Source organism: Corvus moneduloides, chromosome 4, assembly GCF_009650955.1.
Source record: "Corvus moneduloides isolate bCorMon1 chromosome 4, bCorMon1.pri, whole genome shotgun sequence".
NCBI lineage: Eukaryota > Metazoa > Chordata > Aves > Passeriformes > Corvidae > Corvus > Corvus moneduloides.
This window is the reverse complement of record NC_045479.1, coordinates 59,170,077-59,192,650: the sequence shown is the minus strand read 5'-3', so window position 1 is coordinate 59,192,650 and position 22,574 is coordinate 59,170,077. Positions and strand designations below refer to the sequence as shown.

The 22,574-nt window shown below is 37.9% G+C and overlaps 1 protein-coding gene across 1 annotated transcript in view; it reads right to left on the bottom strand.

The window, feature by feature from the left end:
* The window catches only part of CERK (ceramide kinase), a 41,678-nt gene extending 19,716 nt beyond the window's left edge, over positions 1-21,962 (bottom strand). Inside the window, exons 1-6 of the mRNA XM_032106260.1 lie at positions 21,675-21,962; positions 12,877-12,990; positions 11,570-11,692; positions 9,746-9,871; positions 9,164-9,227; positions 4,960-5,105 (exon numbers count right to left, since the gene is read on the bottom strand). Coding sequence (XP_031962151.1) covers positions 4,960-5,105; positions 9,164-9,227; positions 9,746-9,871; positions 11,570-11,692; positions 12,877-12,990; positions 21,675-21,813 — 712 coding nt within the window. The 5' untranslated portion in view covers positions 21,814-21,962. The remainder of the gene's footprint in view (positions 1-4,959; positions 5,106-9,163; positions 9,228-9,745; positions 9,872-11,569; positions 11,693-12,876; positions 12,991-21,674) is intronic.
* Positions 21,963-22,574: the final 612 nt, after the last annotated feature.

Genomic DNA, 22,574 nt, shown 5'->3' with positions numbered 1-22,574 from the left:
TGATTAGACTACTAACTTACAACTAGGGTTTCTTAATCCAAAACACACACATGGTGTAGGCTACAAGTATTTATTTTTGTGCTTTTACTGATGGAAAACTAAGCAAATTGCAAACAACTGAAGTACTAAACTAAGCAGGTGACAGAAGCAAGTCAGCTAGATGTTGATCCTATGCAAAACAGTGAATTTAACAAAGAAATAGAAATATTTTTAGAGCTCATGAGCATTGTTCCATGTGAGATACTCTTGACAGGGGCAGGTGCTCCCATAGCACACAAAGAATCCTCAGACAAATTAGTATGAAAACAGTATTTGTAGTGAAAACAGGCAGAATAGCAGCTTCAGTGGGGGTCCCATATTTGTGCAGAGTTTTTGAGAATCCATAATCCATGCAGTCATCGCACAGAGGAAATGTCAGGTAAGTCACCCTAATGGCAGAGTAACTGCACGCTTTTGGATCAAACAGCATTTAATATTTTGAAAAATTCTAGAAAACTACTTTTCTGATAAGTGATTTTTAAAAGAGAAGGAGCTGGCACATTCAAAAGTAAGCGGAGAAGCTACTGCTGCAGGGAGAGATGAAGGGTCCGGGTTCACACCCATGTACCTACTTGAAGTTTCATACATCTTCCTTTCTGCATACAGAAACCAAGAAGTCAAGTCATCTGCAGAACAACAGATTGACTTAAAGAGAAGCAGTTCAGAAAGACTTTGGTGTAGGATTTTTTGGTAGATAATTGCTTCAGCATAAGTTCAGTAACAGAGACAACAAAAATGGATTCATCCAATAATGGTGGATTTTAGACAGGAAATGAACCTCACAAGAATAAGTAATATTGACTTAGTTGTCTCCATGGCAGGCCCACTATATTAAATTCAGTATTTAGCCCTAAGACTCGAATTTCAAGAAGTTTAATGGATTTAAAACGCTGGAGGAGGAACATAAAACATGCACTTCTGATTTCAAAGTGGATATACTGAACTTTGAAATGAGACGCTAACTAAATGGCAAAGATCATTAAATATTACAAGCATTGTAGCTGAGAAGGCTGTGAATAGATCACTTGGAGTAATTAAACAAGAAAGATAGTTTTTATGGCTATTCTTTAACACATTTTTAAGATAATTTTTACACTCTAAATAACAGAAATATGAGTCCAGTCACACTTCACAACTTGACTTGAATCTATTTTTTAACTTTGTGAGTGAATCCTCCATCTTTTTTCTGTATTACATTCATATAGGAAGCCTGCACTGTCTTTAGCATTCTTAACTTCTACAGTGACGTATCAACAGTCTGATTATAATCATACTGCATCCTTCAATCCTAAACATTACAGAGCTGACCACCAGCAAACAGAGTGATCTGGATACACTAGAAGCCTAAAATCACTATAGTTACTAACTTTATGTCTGTTCTTTACTCAATATTCCCAACTGCTTAGATTTACAGCCCAGGGTGGGTTGCAGACTCAGTGTTTTGAATGAATGCAATAGTATGTCACAACACAGAGTGAAGTGAGATTTTTTTTTTTTCCTATATGCTAAGATCATTAGAGTATTTAATCTAGTGAGTTCTTTCTAACCAAAAAAGAACAGCAGTTGACAGCTTTGTCCTCCTATTCTACGCAAAGTGTAATAAGAACAGCAATTTACTTTGGCTTACTCCAGAGGGTGCAATTTTAATCCTAAAATATGTGGATGAAACGTCAGCGTCCAAGCTGTACCAGGAATGAGTCTCTGTTTTTAAGTTCTATGGAGACATTACTTCTCTGAAGGCAGTGAGACCACATGGCTGAATGTGCTTTTAAGGCCAGTAAGAAATAACTGGTTTTTAAGGCTGAGAGGAAGAAATAACTAAGGAGAGGTTTTCAGAGATGCACTACAGCCTCTAAGTACTCTTAACAGCAAATCCATTTACAATGGCAAACTCAATTTCCACTGGCAGATTTGAAGAATGGCTGCAACTAAGAGAAATTCAGAAGTTAAAACTGCCACTTGAGTAGAAGTCTTTTATTCATGTCAACAAAAACACAAGTTATTTCATAAAAATGTTCCATAATGCATAAGAATAAATGGTATTTTTCAACCATAAGACACACTAAGGAAAGATGTTGTCTGAAAACTGACAGCTGTTCAAGGAAAAAAAAAAAGGAGCCAAGCAGGGACTTGCTCCAGAAAGTTAGAATCATGATTTACAAATAGTATTCAACATTCAAAAAAGAGAGCCTGCACAATGGAGTTCTGCTATGAAATAAAGCTTATTACTGGAATAACCCAGTCATATAGGTGAGTGTTTTAGAATTAAATATCTTTCATTTGTAATTTTGAACCTTGTACAATTAAATTGTGAGTCTCTGAGCAAAGACTATCTGCTGAATTTAGTGTTTGTTTGAATACAGAAACTGTTTAATCACAACCACAAACCACAGCCTGCCACATTTCTCTTCACACGACTTGATATCAGGAACTAAATGATAAAAAAGGGGAAAACACTGATCTACTGTTGCCTTAACCCAGGCTCCTGTTAACACTGAGTAAACTATCTCCATGTATCAGAGGACACACAGAGCTTTAGATCTTCGTCTCTAAACTATGGGTAGTCTTTGTTTTCAGTATCTATTAATGAGCTCTTAGGATTTTTAAAAACAGGCTGGTTATAAAGAAGTAGAAAGGAGATAATGGACGAAGTTTTACTAGAGGTATCATTTGTATTTCTTTACTACTTTTGACTTGCTGTGTTTCAGCACTACCAGTTCAGTTTAAAAAAAAAAGTTCTTCTTAAGAAGAATTTCACTTACTTTTGGAACAGACTTCTTGCACTAGTGATAGAACTAGGCGATCTGTTGGGGTCAATACATGGCCAGAACTCCATAATATCAAGCAAAGATGAATAGAGAACAGATTCACCATGGGCTGGAAAAATACAAACCAGAACAAAACCCCAAATCTTGCTGCCTTCAGGGTGGGTTTAGCTATTTCATACTCAATTTAAGGTCCCTGTAATGACTAGATGTGCTCAGATTTGATCAGTGACTTGACTACCTTTTTCAGTATATAAGCACTTTCCCATATATACCATAATGGATCATTTTAAATACCGTACAATATACAAACAGATCAAGAAATATATTATCCTCTGTATTTCCAAACAATTAATAGAACTTTAAGGCCAGCTTCCTTATACATCATTATAAATAATTTCTGAGGGATTTGAATAATGACTTGGAGAAAATATTTGAACTATAGCACTGATTACAAGGCTGTACCTCATGTCAGTTCAAGGAGTAGAACATACAGTATACATTCAAATAGCAAAAGGATACAATGGACAAAACACAACAAACAAAACATTAAAATATGTAAGAGAAGTGACTTAATACATGTTAACAAAATTAAAATGTCAGTGAATATCATACTTTGTGGGCGCAATTGGAAAAAATGCATTAAGAAAATGTTGAAAAAGCAAGGTTAATATTTCCTGAGGACAAAGAAATAGCTCTTAATATTGATGTTCTGTTTTTCCAATTGTATCTTCTTATGGTCATATATCACCAGTAGGCAAAATCTTCTGAAACCAACCATGTAAGCAAAAAAACCTTTCATTCAAGAAATTTGCCCAAATAAGAAAAAGGAGGAGTAGAACACTTCAAGTTCTATTCTTGTGAAGTTTATTATACATACTGACTTTAATACAAAGCTTTAACAAATAAAACCAGAATATACTTAATTATAGCAGGAGAGTAAAAAACCATAAGGGGATATTCACATTGCAACTTTTAGACACCAAACATTTATTGTACTGCAAGCAGAAAAGGTTAAGCTTCTTGCAAGCAACAATTCAGATTGTTTGGGTCTGGAGACATTCTTCACAATCATGTAAGGAGTATAAAATTAGTTACCTATAGCTTGAGAGTAGAAACATCGTAGTTCACTTGCTGCATTTTTACAACCTATGCTAAATTTTCTCAGAAGCCTCTATTTTAAGTCTAACCAGAAGCTCACAGTGTTTATTTTGTGTCCAGCTGTTTAATTCAAAGCTCAAGCATCAGACAAGAAAAGAGAACAGCATAGAAAGGATACTGAACTGTCCATTTGTACTCCTACAGATACTTCAAAATTACTGATTCTGTTAAAGAGTTACAACACTTTATTCAGTCCTCGAAGAGAGAGCAAACTTGTTAATCTGCTTTTGAAGGAATCTTTGAGGACCAAATGGACATGATGAGGTAACACCTGGGACACTAGATTGAAAACAGCAAGATTGATCCAAAGAATGACTTTGTGGTCAGTAATAGCAATAATAAAAATATCAAAAAAGACCTCAATTGAAGAATGAGTTCTCTCAAATGACAGCAGTCAGGACTGCCTGAAAAAGTGGCTGACATTAAGAACTGTGAATGTGTAGCACCTCTAACAAGAGGCAGAAACTGCAACTTGGTCTGGAAAACAAGAACTATTCCTCAGCTGTAGTTGCCCTATACTTGCTGTGAGAACAAATGGAGGAAAAGAGAGTCAAGGAAACTTAGCATTTGTTTGGAGTTTGTCAGACCAGTGGGAAGTTCTCATTACAATTCTAACTAAATTAGTGAAGGATTTGGAACTGAAAAAATATTCATCTGGTAAATTTCTGTTTAGTAAATTCCACTCAATGTGTTTAGAAGGGTATTACTGTCAACATCTTATCTCATATTAATACACAATAAGCCACAAAAAAAGAAGTAGTAATTAAATTCTAAAGTTATACATTAAGATTTGATTTCCTTTACAAAATATTCTTCCTAAATAAAATTGCATGTGATCAGTAATTTTATATGGAAACAAACAGCTTTACCTAGGTGTCTTTATAAAATATCATTGCTCAGATCTTACACTTAGGCCTAAATTCAAGAAGTTATGAATAAGAAAAAAATTCAAGAATGAATGAATAAATTAAACTGAAAGTTAACCCTTTCTTACCAGCAGGAATTATGCCAATCCTTATATTGCACTGGACTAACGATGCTTTGGGATTATTTTGGTCTATGCCAGAGTCCTTCTGCATTCTTCCAATGAGACCATGCATCACTTCACTGAACATGCCGTCCCCACCAACACAAACAACACTGCCAGGAAACACAAATTAGAATGCACACTAACAGTCAATAAACAACACAGCAAGTGTTCTACTTAGGGCATGCACTGGGCACACCAAAAATAGTTGTTCTATTCTCCTCCTCCATTTTTAGAGGATAAAGTAGCCCACAGTCAACTAGGCAATTAACAAAAAGAAGAAAAAAATTTTCAAGCTTCAAAACTGCAAATGCACCTAGACGTATCTGGAGCGTTAGGAAAAAATGTTGGAATGCAACTGGCAAAAATCTTTATCCTCTACTACTGTGGGCAGACAGACAAATATCAGTGGAAATTCACTATACAAATAAAACACTGAACAGGACTGTACATACGACTCTCTAAGTACACAAAATGGAAACAGGGTACCTTTACTAAAAAGGCAAAAGTTGATACTTGCCACTTCAGGCAGAAGTTTATTTTACACAGTTTAGTAGGAATATACATTATATGAAAGTCAAAATCCAGAGGAGTGCATGCATCCTCTTTCCAACGTGCTGAGATCCCACCAGACAGAAGTCATGTATATCTACAGAACCATTCGTAATCAGACAAAGTTCTAAATGTTACCAGATGCAAAACTTTGTTTCAGAAATTTAATTCAGGTCAGAACTGGTACAGCAGCTACACAGATCCTCAATATGTTAAAGCTTAGCAGAGAGTCCACAACCAAGCAAATACTAGGAAGTAAAGCAGTATACATTTAATGAACAATAAACAAATACACTGTGAACTCTAAGAGCATAAACATTCTTCAACTGAAAAACTAATTCAAATACACTTTAAAGGAACACATGAGAAATCCAGAGTTACACATGTAGTTCCTAGTACTTAAGTCTAGGAATGTGTACTGTTATCTATAGCAGTAATTTCCAACTCAAACTAATACTCTTTCACATCATCAGCAACAGATATTGCATATTACTTATTTCATAGAACAAATTAATTTAATTTTTAAGTATAGATCATTTAAATTTAGTTATTCTATTTTTAGCAGGTGGAAAGCTTGATAAAAACAGTCTTTTTTTTCCATGAATGGAGAGGACAGTCTTAAAAATGTAAACTCTCCAACTCTAAGTCAAGACCTAGGAGACTGAGAGAGAAGGAATAAAAAGATATTTGTTTTCAATTTTTAATGTTTTTTTCTCTTCTAATAGCTTAACTACACTATTCCTCAATTTTAGCCTTATCTTTCTCTGCAGACTCAAAAAAAGAGGCTAAAGAAACAAAAACTTCCCTCGTCAGCTCATGGCCAATTTCGTCTCAGTACTAGTTTGCTCAAAGCTCCATCAATCCTGGCCTTTAAGACTTCCAGGGATGGGGTATCCATAACTTCTCTGAGCAGCCTGTTCCAGCGCCTCTCCACTCTCACAAATTTCCTCCTTAAACCTAGTCTAAACCTGCCCTCTTTCAGTTTAAAGCCATTCCCCCTTGTCCTATTGTTACATACCCTTGTAAAATGTCCCTCTCTAGCCTCCTTCTAAGTCCCCTTTAGGTACTGAAAGGTGCTCTAAAGTCTCCCTGGAACCTGCCCATCTTCAGGCTAAACATGCCCAGCTCTCCCAACCTGTCTTCATAGGAGAGGCGCTACAGCCCTCTAATCATCTTCTATAATAAACACTATATCCAGGCTCAGAGGAGATAGTTACATGAATGTCTATACCTATCAAAGGTAAATATGATAAAGAACTTCACATATGCAGTAACAGCACAACCAAAATCATAGCAAACATCAGAAGACTAATGTACAAGTCAGACATGTGCTGCACACGTGAAGGCCCCTAGTGAAGAATGTCTGAAAGAAACGGAGCGATTCTTACTCTTTGGCTTTATTTTACTAGTGGGCAAACATTTCACTTTTTAGATAGATGATAACAGCAAAGAACATCTGCTAGAGGACTTCAGAAGCTAATCCACGAGTCCAATGAGTTTTTAAAAGAACTGTAGTCCCTTCTAATCTCAACCATTCTGTGAACTAACTCAAAAACTAGGAAAAAAACCCCAATCAGAACAATTTTACAAAGGCTTGTGCAACAGACATAAGAAACCACAGTGATACATGTCACTTACTCCAAACATGGCTATTACCTGCACAATATTACAGAATGTTCTAATTGTTCTGCACAGTGATGTACAAAACCCTGCGACATTGTAACCAAATGAATAATTTAAGTAACTGTGCTTAAAGAAAAGCTGTTTTATTACTGAGCTATTAGCTTACTACATTCACCATAAGAATTTCCTATAAGGCAAAACAGGAAGAACAAACAGGAAATATGCATAAGATATTTAAATAAGCTGTCTAAAATAAAAACATTTGAAAAGCAGCGAAGCAATTATCATTAAGAATCCTGTATCTACTTGCAGAATTCCATGTATGACTTTGCCAAATAGGGAATCTGGAGATTAAACGAAGAAATTCATCACTGAACGAAGGGAAAGCCACACATCAGAACCAGTCTATGAGGACAGCTGAACAAAAGTTAGATGCAGGATTCCAAGGAACCTTTTATTGTATGTAAGAAAGGCCAAACTTGAAGAAACACACATTTATGTGGCTCAACCATTTTTAAAAGCTTCCAAATGACCATGTGATCTGTTATTTAAAAAGTAGTTTTAATTCAAGAAGTCCTTCCTAACATCACTGTTAACCATAGAAAAAGAGTTGTACATGATGCACAAAAGTCAGGCTTGGAAAGACAGGCTGCAGACCCCAAGCAAACTGCCATTCAGGCCTAGCCCAGGAATAAAAGAACCATAAGATTCTAAAAAGATGCAGTTCTCTGGCGTATTATTTATCTTGGCATATTAGAGAGACAAAACAAACAAAAAAACACCCCAAAACAAAACCAAAAAAGCAAAGGAAAAGCAATTCTACAGTACGAGACTTTGAATCTGCCAAAAACACTTCAGATATCACCACAATTGGTCACTGCCACTTGCTGTAAAAAAAAATTTGCTAGGAGTGAACATGGGCTCACTTGCCTCCCCTTCTGCTCTGTATTGAAATTTCACCAATCGTCAGTATACTTATTTCAAATCGAAAATCAAATGAAAAGGAAAAATCACAACTAACTAGCTTTTTCTAGGATCAGTGTTTCCCTTCCTTGAACTTCTGAAAAATTAAGAAAAATCATAGTATAGACAAAATGGTTTATTTAAAGGCAACTCATTTTTAAGCAGGTGAAGCCTGGGAACTCAGCCTATGAATACAATTTCCCAGCATCATGACCTTACTCAACACAGGCAATGTAAATAGTAAAGTACTACAGCAAAAGTACTCTGGAAAGACCTAATGTGTTTTCTTTTTGCAACTTACCAGTTTAAATGTACCTGTCAACAACCACGAGATATCATTTTAAAATACTGTAGTTATGAGAGTTTATCTGCATACATTTTCATGTTTTTCCAGACTTGTAACTTCTTTCATGTCATGAACTGGAAACTGAAATGACTAGCTTTTTTATTAAAATATTCTGCTTCTACAGCAGACTTAATAATGGAATGCAAGATCACCATTCAGTCAGGTCTTTTTTAAAAGCAGTAACTTCACAACAGGAGAAATGCAAATAAAGCCAAACAATGTAGCTACTATTGAACAGTCAATATATAACAAGAAGAACTACCTGAAACATTTCTACACAGTTCATGTTTTTTACACACAGGCTGAATGCCACTGGTGCAGTGTTCTGAACTCATGTATTTCAAGACCACAAAACATTTCTGGGTAGTTTTTGAGCTATAACAGAATGCTCAAGTGAGCAGAATTAATCTTACATTCATCTTTTGAACATAAATCTCATGCAAACATTGTTATACTACACTTGAATATATTGTGTTGAACAAGTTTACTGAAACAGTTTTGTTTTCTTTTTATACTCATAAATGTGGATCTCCTACAAAAAGGAACATGCCCCAGGACTTTCAGCTGTTGCAATAAGTGTATTAGTAATGATGGCTACTATTTTAAATGAGAGACAAGAACAGGCCAATTACATAATACATCAGCTTGAAAACAATAAAAAAAAAAAAGGCAAGTAAAGTTACTTACCCATCATATTTATAAATATTAACTTCAAATAAGTTGTCCTTGGCATGGTTAGCATGTTCAGTTACTATGAAGAAATAAACACATTAAAATTTATTATTAAAAATACTACTACAAAGCTGCATATAATACAGAATTATAAAAATTAATTCATTAATAACCATGATTCGATTAGCAATGTGACCATAAAACAGCCTGTCCATAAGATGTGTCTCAAAAGATTTTTGCTAGGGAAAGAATTGAAGGAGACAGGCACAGTAAATAGGAAAAAAATATTTCACTAAAACTGTGCAAATGATCAATTAGTTTTAACAGTGAAACTAAAAATGAGAAGAAAAGCAGAGTTTAATAAATTAAGAACTCAAATAGCTCAGGAGCACCAGAAGTTTTAATCTAGTAAGCAGAAAGCTGATAGAAGGTTGCCATTTATCGGGCTACCTATGTTTTAATTAGAACACATTCTCTATGACTTTGTTTCATTTCCTTAGTAAGAAAAGTAACTAACAGAAAGAACTTTAGCTACTCAGGGATGTTTTAAAGAGTTCATACTGTGCTTATTAGGAAATTAAAATATTCATTACTCACTAACAACATCAGTGGATATAGAAGCCATACTGAAGAGTGGAGCAACTTTCTGTTCATAAATCCTCTTCCCTTGTCTTTTTCCTCCATAGGGATTAATATACACAAGCAAATGCTTTGGTCTAGACTCTGCAGTAAGGAAAATCATAGTAGGGCAGCAATAGCAAAGGCACTTGGAAGTATCATATTTACATACATTTTACATACATAAAAATACTTTTACATTCATTTATTTAAACTGTCTTCTTACTTTATTAACAGGGTTAAAATGCATTTCCTTTCTGTGATCAAGTTACAGCAAGAATGCCTCACAAAACTGCAGGCTGCACAGCAAGTGCTTGTCCTACAGTGTTAGTTGCCCTAACCCTGTTAGTTACCCCTCCCTCCCTCCAAAACCACCTTTGATATTACTATCTCAAATTTGTCCAAACAGTTATGGCTTTACACTAGTAGTGTCAATGAAAACAATTATTACACCTCTGTATTAACAGATATACAAAACAGTAATGCTTGCTGCACCTAGAAAACCTCCTTTTTTTATGGAACAGACAAAAAACTTAACATCTATACTTCCTCAGACAGCATTCTACATTATTACTTTAAAAGGAAAAAATATCAGATTTATTACATAAGCACGCTATTACAGCAAATCCACCCAAGCTAGATAGACTGAGTGGTTTAAATCTGCCAGGCACTTAAAGCACTATTGAACCTATCTGAGAACATACTCCCTTTCCTGAAATAGTTTGTTACCAATAAAATGAACAATTGCATACAAATGGAATTGACTGCTCAGGCCACAGTTCTCACAGGTGTATTGATTTGGTGCACAACCCCCATTCTTTGAAAAAGACAGATATCTTGTGTAATGTAAACAAAACAAAAACATTAAGAATGCTTCCACTGCTTGTTCAGAGCAGCTTTTCTTAAACTTACTAATTTTTAGTCTGTGAGCCTTAAGTACTTGCTTGAGTCACACTGTAGGTGTACTTGTATCCAATCCCTTCTCCAGCTCTGTATCTCAGAGGGGCCTCAGACCTACACTGTAGCGAGCTCATCCCTAGTCCTGTCTCCAGCTCCAGCTGTTCTACTCCAGCCTCCCTGGATGGACCCAATTACTTTACCTCATCTGGGCTGTAAACTGGACCTGCTTCTATTCCCATCCCTGTTCTGCCCACCCTGCTCAGAGACAGTGGGATGCTGGTCAGCAAGGGCACTGCCTATGCTATGATCACCCTTGACATCCTTCTGTCATGGAGTTACTCTGCTCCTGCTGCTTCCTGACAGCTATCAAGGTATCTCTTTCAGGAATAACTCCTTCAAAACTACTTTTAACCCCCCATGAAGCAGATGTCCAAGAGTCTCAGAAATTATTAATGGGAACTCTTATTACATAAGACATTTTGTTGACGACAGAGTCTGGAAAGGTGAAACACACCTATAAATCTTTCAATTGCTACAGTCCTTACCCTCAAATCTCTAGAGTACCTCAAATCCCTGAGCTTACATCTCCCCATTACTTTTTCTGAAGCTACAGTCATTTAAAGCCTCTGCTAAGCTTCCAGTGTGTCTCTATTTTGCGAAAATAGTTTGTATCTGGGCAGAATTATATGACATCTACAGTCCTGACTGATTAAAGCACTCAGTACAACTTAGTGAATATGCAAGATAAAGTAGTGATAAGGAGACACTTCAACTCCTGGCTCCCTCATTTTGAGCATAAGCTGCTCTTAAAAGTTCAAAAAAGCAGATATATCAAAATAACATTGATTGATGTACAAGCCTACAAAATGATGGTGCAAATGTTCATAGTTTATTCAAACTTACTCTGCATTTCAAGTAATTCTTTCAGTGCCTGTATCCACTGATTACATATGGGCTCATCAACACACCAAAATGTCATATCACTGCACCGCCAGCGGTGATTTCGGGCTTTCTTCACATAATACACTATTTAAAAAAAAAAAAAAAAAAAAGGCATAATGAGATGGTTCTGTGAAATAAAAAATGCATTTCAGAAAGATCTCCAAAATACTGACCTGTAATTAACCTCCACTACACATTTCCACAAATGACAGAAGCATTCCGATGAACAGCACATTTGTAGTCCAAAGGAAAACATAAATGAAAACACTTGCTCTAGGTGTCTGCTTATAGCAGACACCCAAACACAGGCTTCTTTTTAAAGAAGCCATTTCTCATCAACTTATTATAGACATACTTGTTCAGCAGTTCACTGAGCTTATGTATTGTCTGTATTAAAGTCTGCAATATCTACATAAAATGCCACAAGCTTAAGATGATAAGCCAGGCTGACACCAGTTCTGATGTAACCAAGGGTGAATTTCATTACGTAACGCTGAAATTTGAGAAAAAAGTTTTCTTGTGCATTAAGACCTTATACTTACTTCATCTACAGTATCTCAAATCACTCTCACTAGGGGACTAAATGCGAGGAAAGTACTGCACAACATATAATTTTGGCATGACATCTTTTTAGCACAGAAGTCACCACTCCTCTCCCAAAACAGACATTTATTTCTGGCACTTTGTTTTAAGAATGCAGTCAATAATACAAATAAACCTTCATGCATACATCCTGATGGCTAGGGGTAATTTAAAAAACCCCAAACATTTAGGGCTCTTTTTTTCAGCCTCTCTCAATTTTCTAGTCAAGTAGTAGAAAGCAGGTGTCCTACTGCAGAGTCATTCAGCAGCAAAAAGACATTAAACACTCAGATTAGTTTGAACTTCATTAAAAGCAACTAAACAGAGCATGTGTTCTTAAAGGAAGAGTTTTATCTTCCAAGTAAGGATCTTTAAATGTAAACCAACAGATTTTTGGTGGGGGTTCTTTTGCTTCAGTTTGGTTTTTTTTTTTTTTTTTTTTTTTTTTTTTTTTTTTTTTTTTTTTTTTTTTTTTTTTTTGTTGGGGGTTTTTGTTTGGTTGGTTTGGTTTTTTGTTTGTTGGGGTTTTTTTTGTTTTGGATGATTGGTGTTTTGCAGGGTGGGATTTTTTTAAACATATGATTTCTTTTAAAAAAACTCAAAACTCTAATGATTCCTTTTGAGTCTGCCTTAAACTGCCTTCAGAATAAGGAGGACAAGCACCCAGAGACTGTTACTTGCCTTACCCGTGAAAGCATGTAGCTTTGCCATTTTGTGCCATCTGCCAATGTTACGTTGTTTCTTGTTGAACTCAGTTTCTTCTACAGCAATGATCTCGGAGATTGGCACAAAACAGTTTTCTGTATGAACACAAGATCTTACGTATTAGAATCTTCAAACAGCACCTGAATGATTATTTCTATACCTAATATGATACAGACATGATTAGAGCAGCTGCTCAGTAAGCACAACCAAGAGCAAAACTAGCAATTTTCTGAATATTTTCGATTTTCTTTTGTCTTTAGTCAAAGCACATAATCCGTAACCACCTATGAAATACCCAAGACAGTATTTTAAATGTCTATGATTTCTCAGAAAATTAGGTATTTCATGTATAAAAATATTTTTGCATGAAGCCAAAATCCAGCAACATTGATTTTAGAGTAATTAAACTGCCCCTTCTATGAGGCCTAGTCCAGATACTTGACAGTGAATAGCACAAGCTATTTCAAAGAATGTGCAACTAAATCTAGTGCACAGACTACAGAGGCTATTTGTTATTCTCAAGTAAGTAGCTGGTTTATGAAAGAAAGGCATTCATATGAATTCTTTAGATTTTAAATCCCACTAAGCTTTTAAACTTTAGTATCTCTTAAGAAGAGAATTCCAGAAGTTATGTTCACATACGGTGAAATATTTTCCTGGTATCAACTTCAAAACGACTTTTTTTTCAGAATGAAAGACCTCTTGTAGACTATGAAATAATTTCCTCCAACCTTAATCTTTTTTCTCTTATTGTTCCTAAACATCATCTCAGACTTAACTCCTGTAAAATTTTGTCTCATTTTCATTACTGATTTCAACACTGCTCTGCTTTTACTTCATCTAAAAAAAGTGAAACTTAAAACACATGCTTTGTATTTATGTACAAGCAAGTGCTCTCTGTATACATACACATGTATAAAAGATTTATATTGTTACAATAGTATAGTCTCACATAAATAATCTCTTATATAATAAGAATTATAATATACTTGCTTCTCTCACATATACAGAGAGAGTGATACTAGTATATTAAGCCCATAAAATACAGACACTAATACCATTGCTCCTGGGGTTTATTCCACATTTCATTTTCCTCACTATTTTGCAGAGGTACAATGGTAGTGGTGAGGAATGTAAAATGAGCAAAAAGTTTTCCTGACCTCTTCACAGTGATGACTGCAATTCATTAGCCACTAATTCAATTTCATTTTTTTTTCCCCACCCTATTTAATTGGTTTAGTCAACAGAGTCTTTACAATCATCACATATATCAACAATTTGTGGACTGCTCACTCAAGGGGTTTTGGTATTTGACATGATTAGTGTCATGGTGTCACTCATCTAGTGATCTTATCTTCCCTGAAGTTTTTTTGCATGATTCAAAAGAAATTTAGCCTTCAAACTTTACACTGAACTCCTTTAGGAATCTGGCTGTATTTGAATGTTTCAACTTAAAAACAAATTTTGGCTTATAATAATTGCACTTACTATATTTAAGGCATGATAGGGGAGTGCAGCAGTCACATAATGTTGGATTAATAATATTAATATCCAACAGCAGGCATGGACTCTGAGATACATGATATGTATAATGTACATATGCACCTGTAAGACTATATCTAGTATTGGACAGTAACAACTATTTGGTCTTCCTAATAGATAGAAGATCTGCTAAGGGATCTCAATGTGATTATTAACCATTTATCCGAGGAAGAAGAAATACAGAACAGACATGGAACAATAAAGGAAAGGAAGCACATTCTTTAGTCTTTCTTCCCCAAAATTCAAATGACAGTGCTCTAAAGAACATTTTTGGAAATAGTCCTTCATAGTGCATACTTATTAGCACGTATACTGGGAGCAGCAACTGAAGTCATTGTCTTATGAGGCATTTTTTTAATATAATAAAGCTGTCCAACTGTACAGATGGCTAACAGATTTAAAAGTACTTCCAAATCTGTATCACTGAAAGCATTTCTTTGGAGTACATACTTCAGTACATATTACACAGCTTCTATTAACAACCTTGAAACCGCTTCTAAAGTCTCCTAATTCTGTGTTCTCCCTCTGACAGTTGCATGACTGTTTTGATTTTCAAGCAAATCTCTCCATAGATGTGGCAAAAAAAAGCAAAAAGTAAATATTTTTGTTATATATGTACATTTTTTAATCTTATGGCACCAGAGCTACATATCTGAAAAAACAGATTCCCGAAAAATGGGGGGGTGGGGGGGAAGGAGGGAAACACCAGAGGAACAAATCCCACCTTCTATCTGTAAATCTTTGGATTTGGTGAAAGTCTGAGGAGTTTCTGTTCTATGAATACCAGCTCTGCCGATTATACCCCTCAGTACTACTTAGCACCATAAAAGCATCAAGCAACTCCACTGTCCTGACAGTGTACTCCAATCTTAAGACAGTCAAAACCACGCACAACTGAACCCAGTAATTGCAGATGGCCAGAAAGATGCAAAACTGTCTCAAATAACATGTGTTATTCAGAACATTCCCTACCACTTAAACAACAAATTCTAATGTGCTTGAGTAGAACTCAAGAATTTCTATCAATCCAAATATCTCTATCACCATTTGACTTAGTGCTACATACAACATTATTTAATCACAGTGCAAATCAACTACTTAGTCCCACCCTTCCCCCTTTTCCCCAGAAGGAAGAAGCCTTCAGTGTGAAGCAATCAGAGACCTTCAGTATGAGCCCCACAGTCCTGTTCCTATAAACACAAAGTCCTCATCTGCTGTTTAGTCACCAAAACCTGCTCCATGAAAACAAGTACCAACCCAGTCTCTCTTGAAGGTTCAACAATGTTCACATACGTACTAATTATAGTCCTTTCCCACACCTATTTTTGTAGCATTTACCCTATTATCAAGCAGCCTGAGATATTTATTTCACTGACAGCATAAAGGTGTTCACTCAAAGGCCTTCACCTTTATGTGTTTCTCCCAAAACATGGAAAACCTTATTGCCACATTAACAAAACAAATACACACAAAAAAGTTGTTTACAGAAAGTACTACAAGATCGACATTAATGAAAAAAGGTTGAACTATGCACTCAGACAATACCAAAGAACTTTACTTGGCTCAGTCCAATTTATTCAATCAAGTAGCACACAACAGCTTTTAGGCAAAATTTTCACCATGATCAATGTCTAGCATACTAGAGACAAAGAGCTGACCATACAGAGAAGGTGGATCAAGGAGCATGGGGGAAAAAAAAAAAAAGAGTAAAAAAAAGCCAAACAAAACACACAATAAACAGGTGTCAGTCTTCTCAGCGCTCTGGCTGTGCCAGTCATTATTCATTCTGGGTCACAGTGCTCTTAATCTTAACATTCTTCCTAAATGCAAACTGATAAATCAGCAAAACACTGGATTAGATGCACACTACTTTTCCCACATTAAGCAAGTGGGAGGGGAGAAAAAACCCCACAGAAATAAAACCAAGGTAAGCACACTAACAGTGGGCTTTCTTTGTGAAAAATGCAACCAGCAGTTGGGAAGTGTGTTTTTCTGGGTTAAGAAAGGATTTTTGTGCGTCACTCATGTCTGCCACTCCCACAGAACACTTCCTGACTTTATAAGCAAACTCACTCAGAACACCTCAGTCAAGACTTGTTCATTCATCACTGCCAGCTACGTATCCTACACAGCCAAATTTTCCCCTCAGAAATGTGTTAGCTCAAAGTAACCTAGACACATGCACAAGCATAAAAACATTGCTGATCACAGCATTTGGTTTACTCTTAAAATTCAGCTGAGGCCCACAGATGCAGTGACATTTAGAATTAATTTAAACTATTAGTATATTCTCAGGACTTAAAAATATCAACAAGTAAAAATCTGGGATGTAGGTTTAAAGAAAAAGTGTATTTTCAGTCACTTTGAAAACTAATTTGCTGTTACCCACATGAAGGGTCACGCTTTCAGGTTTAAGACTTGCCTTCACCTAAAAGCAAGAGAACAGGAACACTTTCTATCAGAAGGTACATGGTACTATATCAATCATGCCCTATAGAAAGCTGTGTTTAATAAACACTAGAGTAAGAGAAGGTAGGATATAGAGCAGATTTACAGACAATTCACATCCTAAGTGAGGGGGAAGAAAAAAAGGTATCATGATTGATTTGATCCAAAATTGTGGAGGAGTCACAGAAATATCCAAAGACCACAATTGCACCATACACTGCCATATATAAGGAAATCTGCTTCTTTTATTTTAAAATAAATTTTCATGTATTTTGTAAACCAATAGACCAGTTTCTATTATGATTACACAGCTACCTCACATCACATGAATCTGAATCAAAACACAGCAATTTGAACTTGGGTCAATTTGAACATTTAAATCATACTATTGAATGTCTTCCCACTGTTTCTTTTTCATTTCCAAATAAAACCTTTTCTACCCAACTATCAATATTTCAATGATAAAGCAGGGAGTAAGATGCACTTATTCACTTTAAGAGGAGGTAACAACCCAGCAAAAAGATGTATGCTAAAGAACATGTATTGTTTAATGTAGTGTCATCTCTATTTGAATAACGTATCTTCCAGAAGACAACACATTCCAAAGAAGCAATGCCTGCTGGAGCAATTATTTCCCACATCCCACCTGTGTGATGTAGTTGTGGTGGCATTGCCTATAGAGAAACATGGTTCACATTTCAGCACACACCCACTGCCAGATGGAAATGACTGATGAAAAATGACCTTGACTAAGGATGTGCCAACACACCACAGGTACCAGGTGATGGACAGACCTGGTTCCCAAGCTGGCCCACCCTCTGCTGTCTCAGCACCCTGTTTATCAAACTGAGCTTTATTTAGAATCCACCAGAATAGCATCAGTCCTGTGAACACTAGCGCTGAGGCTTCCTCAGGCAGTTGCTTTGAAAAGGACACATGGAAGAGAATTCTGAAATACAAAGGCTTAAAGAAAGCACACACCGTAAGTGAACACATAAAAGTTCAGGGTCTAGTTTGGTCATCCCCTTCATGTTTGTACTTTAGAAATTAAAAAAAAAAAAAAAAAAAAATGACAGGAGAATCTCATTGGGCATTTGCAATGCCTTAGTACCAGGCACAATAAAATCTTAGCCAATGCTTCTAAAATACCTGTAAGTATATACATACAATATATACTCTGCTACCAATTTGGTACAAAAAGTTTTATCATGTGTTACTTGAGAAAAACCTGACTGTGCCATCAGCATGAGGGAAATAATAAAATAATTTAGCTGACCAGCTTTGCATACACTATTGATGATTAATGACTAAATCTCATGGAGAAATGTTACAAGGCTGAAAAATAATGTTCAAAGAAAATTTGAAGATGAAGGCATCTCTAGGAAAAAAAAAGATGCGTAGCTGAAAGTAACAGAGAAACACATGAAAATTTACAGGTAAAAATTTCCATCTAAGTTCAAACATGTCTAACCATCAAAGAACAGGAAACAGGAACCTGATTACACTGAAGACAGAACTCAAAACTATGATGCTGTTAAACAAAGTCTAACAGAAGGAAATAAATTGTATTTAGGAAGTTAAAAATACGGCATGACTTGAACAAACATTTGATGTTTTTGTTATTGTTGGTATCTTCCAAATGATAGCATTAAAAAGAATTCTCCTGAATTAATGCTTCTTCTGCATTTTGACAGAATAGTATTTAAATACATACATATATGTATGTAAATATCACTGTACAGTGATGAGAAAATGTAAGAATCTCCTCATACTCTGTAAAACTGTATTGTCCTGGACAACAGGACAAAGTCTGGATTGTTTCCTATCTGTTTCTGATTTTGGATACAACAGGGAAAGGTAAACATTTCAACACTTCTACAATACACCTAGCTACAGCTCTAGTTCTGTACATGTGAAAGTCTGAAAACCTTGAAAAAACTTACACCAAACAAATTTGATTTATATAGCTGAATTTAAGACAGTCATAAATGCTCAGAAAACAAGTAGCCCAGAGTTTTTACAGTTTAAAGACAACTGCTTCACTGTAATAACTACCTACTAAACAAGAAATATAGCACTTTTATACTGCATAATTTAGGCTGTATTTAGACACAATGTAGTCATGTAGTCAATGGCTAAATGGTAGAAAGATACCAATCTTGGTCAAGCAACTCTTCTGAAATTATAGGCTTCTAACTAACTACCTTCCATATGATTAAGTTTATTTATATACTGTCACGTATGCTGCTCATATTTCTAAAATAATTGCAGAGAACACAATGAATCATCACAGGTCTTAAAAAGAGCTTAGAGTCAACAAGGGAGCAATAATAGAAAACTGTGATGATATTAAAGCACAAGGACAGGGAACACATGAATTAATCAGGGTGTTAAGAAGAAAAGGTACATTATCGATTGTATTGCTCCCCACATAAATTATACCTGTGCCTCCAGAACACTTAGGCATTTCTTTCTCTTCTCTTCTCTTTCCTCCTCCAATTCCACATCACATTTTCCAAAATCTTGTAAACAGCTGTCCTACAAGACAGCAGCTGCACTCAGTAACCACACTTGCCTCTTAAGGAATCTCCAGCTGGGTAGTACTTCAGAAACTGCCTCATAAAGAATCTAACTTACTGTATCCCACTCTCCTTCCACCACTCCCAAAATTCTGACAGTCAGAACATGCTTCAGGGCAGGTTCACACTCGGTTTGGCCTACCAGGAGCAAGTCAAGAAAACTTACAACTTACAGAGTAGTAAAAATTCACAACTGTAAGCAGCTGTAAACTTTAGAGTGCTAATGAGAGAGCTAGTGTGACTCTGTGGCACTCGTGCTTGATCTACAGGAATTCATCAGCCAGGAGAATGGCACTCCCCTTGAATTTGCTCTGCCTACAGATCAGTCAGCTAGTGACTTTGCAAAGGCATTTTCAGAAGGACTTTACACAATTCAACCAAATTATCTCCAAAGTAGGAGCTACTTTACCTAGTGGGAGCAATTATCCCAGAAGGCCTTGAAACTTTCTATTTTAAATTTAAGATCCAGGTACCTTTATCTAGACTAATTTTGTTTCATTTTGAAAAGTATACAGCTTATTTTTTGCAACAATGTGTTAAGCTCGGCAGAATTAAAGAATCAATTTGTCCTCAAAATCTTAAGCTCTTTTAATTGAGAAAAGTTCAGGAATTTTTGACTACTTTTTCCATCAGTACTGCTGATAAACACTAGATTATGTCAAACTACTTGCACAGTAGCATGGGAAGGATAACAAACTATTTTTATATTATGAATAAGAAGGGTTGTACTTAAAACATGACCAAATCTCAGTTATGTAAAGTATAACACCAAATTCTCACAATTCTTGAGTTCTCCTTTTTTCCTCACCTTCTTGAAAAAAGCCTCAGGCCAATAAGATATATGATAAAATCTGAAAAATATTTAACAAAGGTACATTGTAAGAATGGAAGAACTATTTAACTTTTTAAGTTTGAGGACTTGCCTGGGATTGGAAACATCTATATTCAAACCTTTCTCAGATAAAACTTCTAGTCAGCCTTTCTATTATTAGTTTCTCTCTGTCTCAGATCCTGCAACCTCTAAAATGAGGATGACAGCAGCTTGTAATTCTACAGTAGCTGCTGTGAAAAAAAGTCATTACACATTTTCAGACGTTCACAGTCTGTGTTAATATGGCTACATTAACAATGGGAATAACTACTATATAAAACCCCCAAAGTCAAGGACCCTGAAAAATACCACTTAAAAGTATAGTAGAAAGTTTGATATGCAGACATTTTCAGAAGTTAATCTGATTTTTTTCAGGTATTTTCATCAGTGACTTCTCACATTGGCAGTTTTGTACATCCACACTATGCTAACTGCACAAAAGGGGAACTACAGACATCTTTGTTACACTGCAAACTAGCAGCCTACATTAAATATTTCCAAACCAGTAAATCACAAAAGCTAAACTTTCTTTGTAAAATTTCCACTAAGCCCCTGAGCTTTTTAAAATGCTCAAGAAAAAAAATAAGGTAGTAATTGCCTGAGACACAGTCTCACTATGAAAGTGTTTTTAACCACAAGTCTTGTTGTAACTAAAAAACCAAAACTGCTTTTAGTAAGTCTCTTATGTACTGCTACGATTACTTTAAATACATTACAAACTAGACGCTTCTCCATACTCGCGGAGCCAAGAAACAATGGGGTTCAGCTGACCAAATCTGTGTTTTGCCCAGCCAGCTGTGGGGACAGGTGTCCCCCCGTGCCATCAGGGGCACGCTCGGGACAGATGCTCGCCCGGGCTGCTCCGCGACACGCGGGACGGGCTGCACTCGCTCGCAGGGGCAGCGGCTCAGCCAGAGCAGGTCTGGGCTTTGTTTCGGAAGGCACAGCCCGACCAGCGTTCAGCACAGCCGGCTGTGGCCGGGGGCAGTCCCGGCTGCATCTCCCCGCTTCGAGCGCCCGGCCCAGCCCGGCGTGGGACTGGGCCACCCTCCGCCTGTCGGACTCTGAACCCCAGAGGCGACGCGAAGGCTCCCGAGCGCAGGAAGCGCTCACGCCGACACGGCGCTCCGGATGCTCAACGCGCTCCGAGCGCGGAGGCACCGCCGCGGGCGCCAGGGCAGCGCGAACCGCAGGCCGCCCCCGCCAGCACCCGCGCCCGCCGCCGCCGGGGACGCTGAGGACGCTCTTCCCCCGCCGCCGAGGGCAGACGCCCCTCGGGCGGCCCCGGCCCGCCCCAGGCCGCGGCAGGTGCGCCCCGGTCCCCGCCCGCCCCACTCACCGCCGGCGCGGCGCGGGGGGCGGGGGTCGCGCCAGGCCAGCCGCCCCCGCTCGTCGTCTAAGGTGACCTCCCAGGAGCGCCGCCCCAGCCCCAGCGAGGACACGAGCCGGGGCCGGCGGCCGCCGGGGAGCCGCTCCATGGCCGCCGAGAGCCCGGCCCGCCGCAGCCGCTACCGCATGGCCCGGCGGAGCGGGCGGGCGCCGCGGGGCGAGCCCAGCAGCAGCTAACGGCGCCCCCGGCCCGCCGCTACCCCGGCTGGCCCGGGCGGGGCGGGCGCGGCGTCAGCGCTACGCCAGCGCCGCGGGGCGGGGCCGGGCCCGGCTCCCGGATCGGCGCCGGCTCCCGGATCGGCGCCGGGACGGGCTGAGGCCGCGGCCGGGGCAGCGGCGGCTGTCCGGAGCTGCGGGGCGCGGGGGACGCGGAGGGCCCGCCCTGCTTTGTCTCCGTGCCCCGCTGGAGAGAGACACTGCCCTGCGACCCGCGTCAGAGGCTCGCCCGCCCCGAGCCCCCGGCTCCGGGCAGGGACACCGGGGCTGACACCATAACGGGCTTGGATTGCTTTCGTGGGGTTTTTTGCGGGACGACGAAACACCTATCTCAGTGTCGATGGACTCTTCCCTCTTTCCCTTTAGACAGTGAAAATGCAGTAAGTAAATACAAATGTCTGGTGATACAAGCTTCTCCATCTAACTTCACCTCCCTTTACATAAGAACGTTTTGGGTTTGCCTTAAATATAGTGTCAGTAATTCACTATAATAGAGCTCTTAATTCTTTGCTGCCTTCCCTCGTTGCTGTTGCTGAAGCGTATAACCATCAGCATCCTATCAAAATACACGCCAGACAGAGCAGTAGTAACTCCACCTCCAACATCCCTCCAAATCTGAGTACTTCCTACAGTT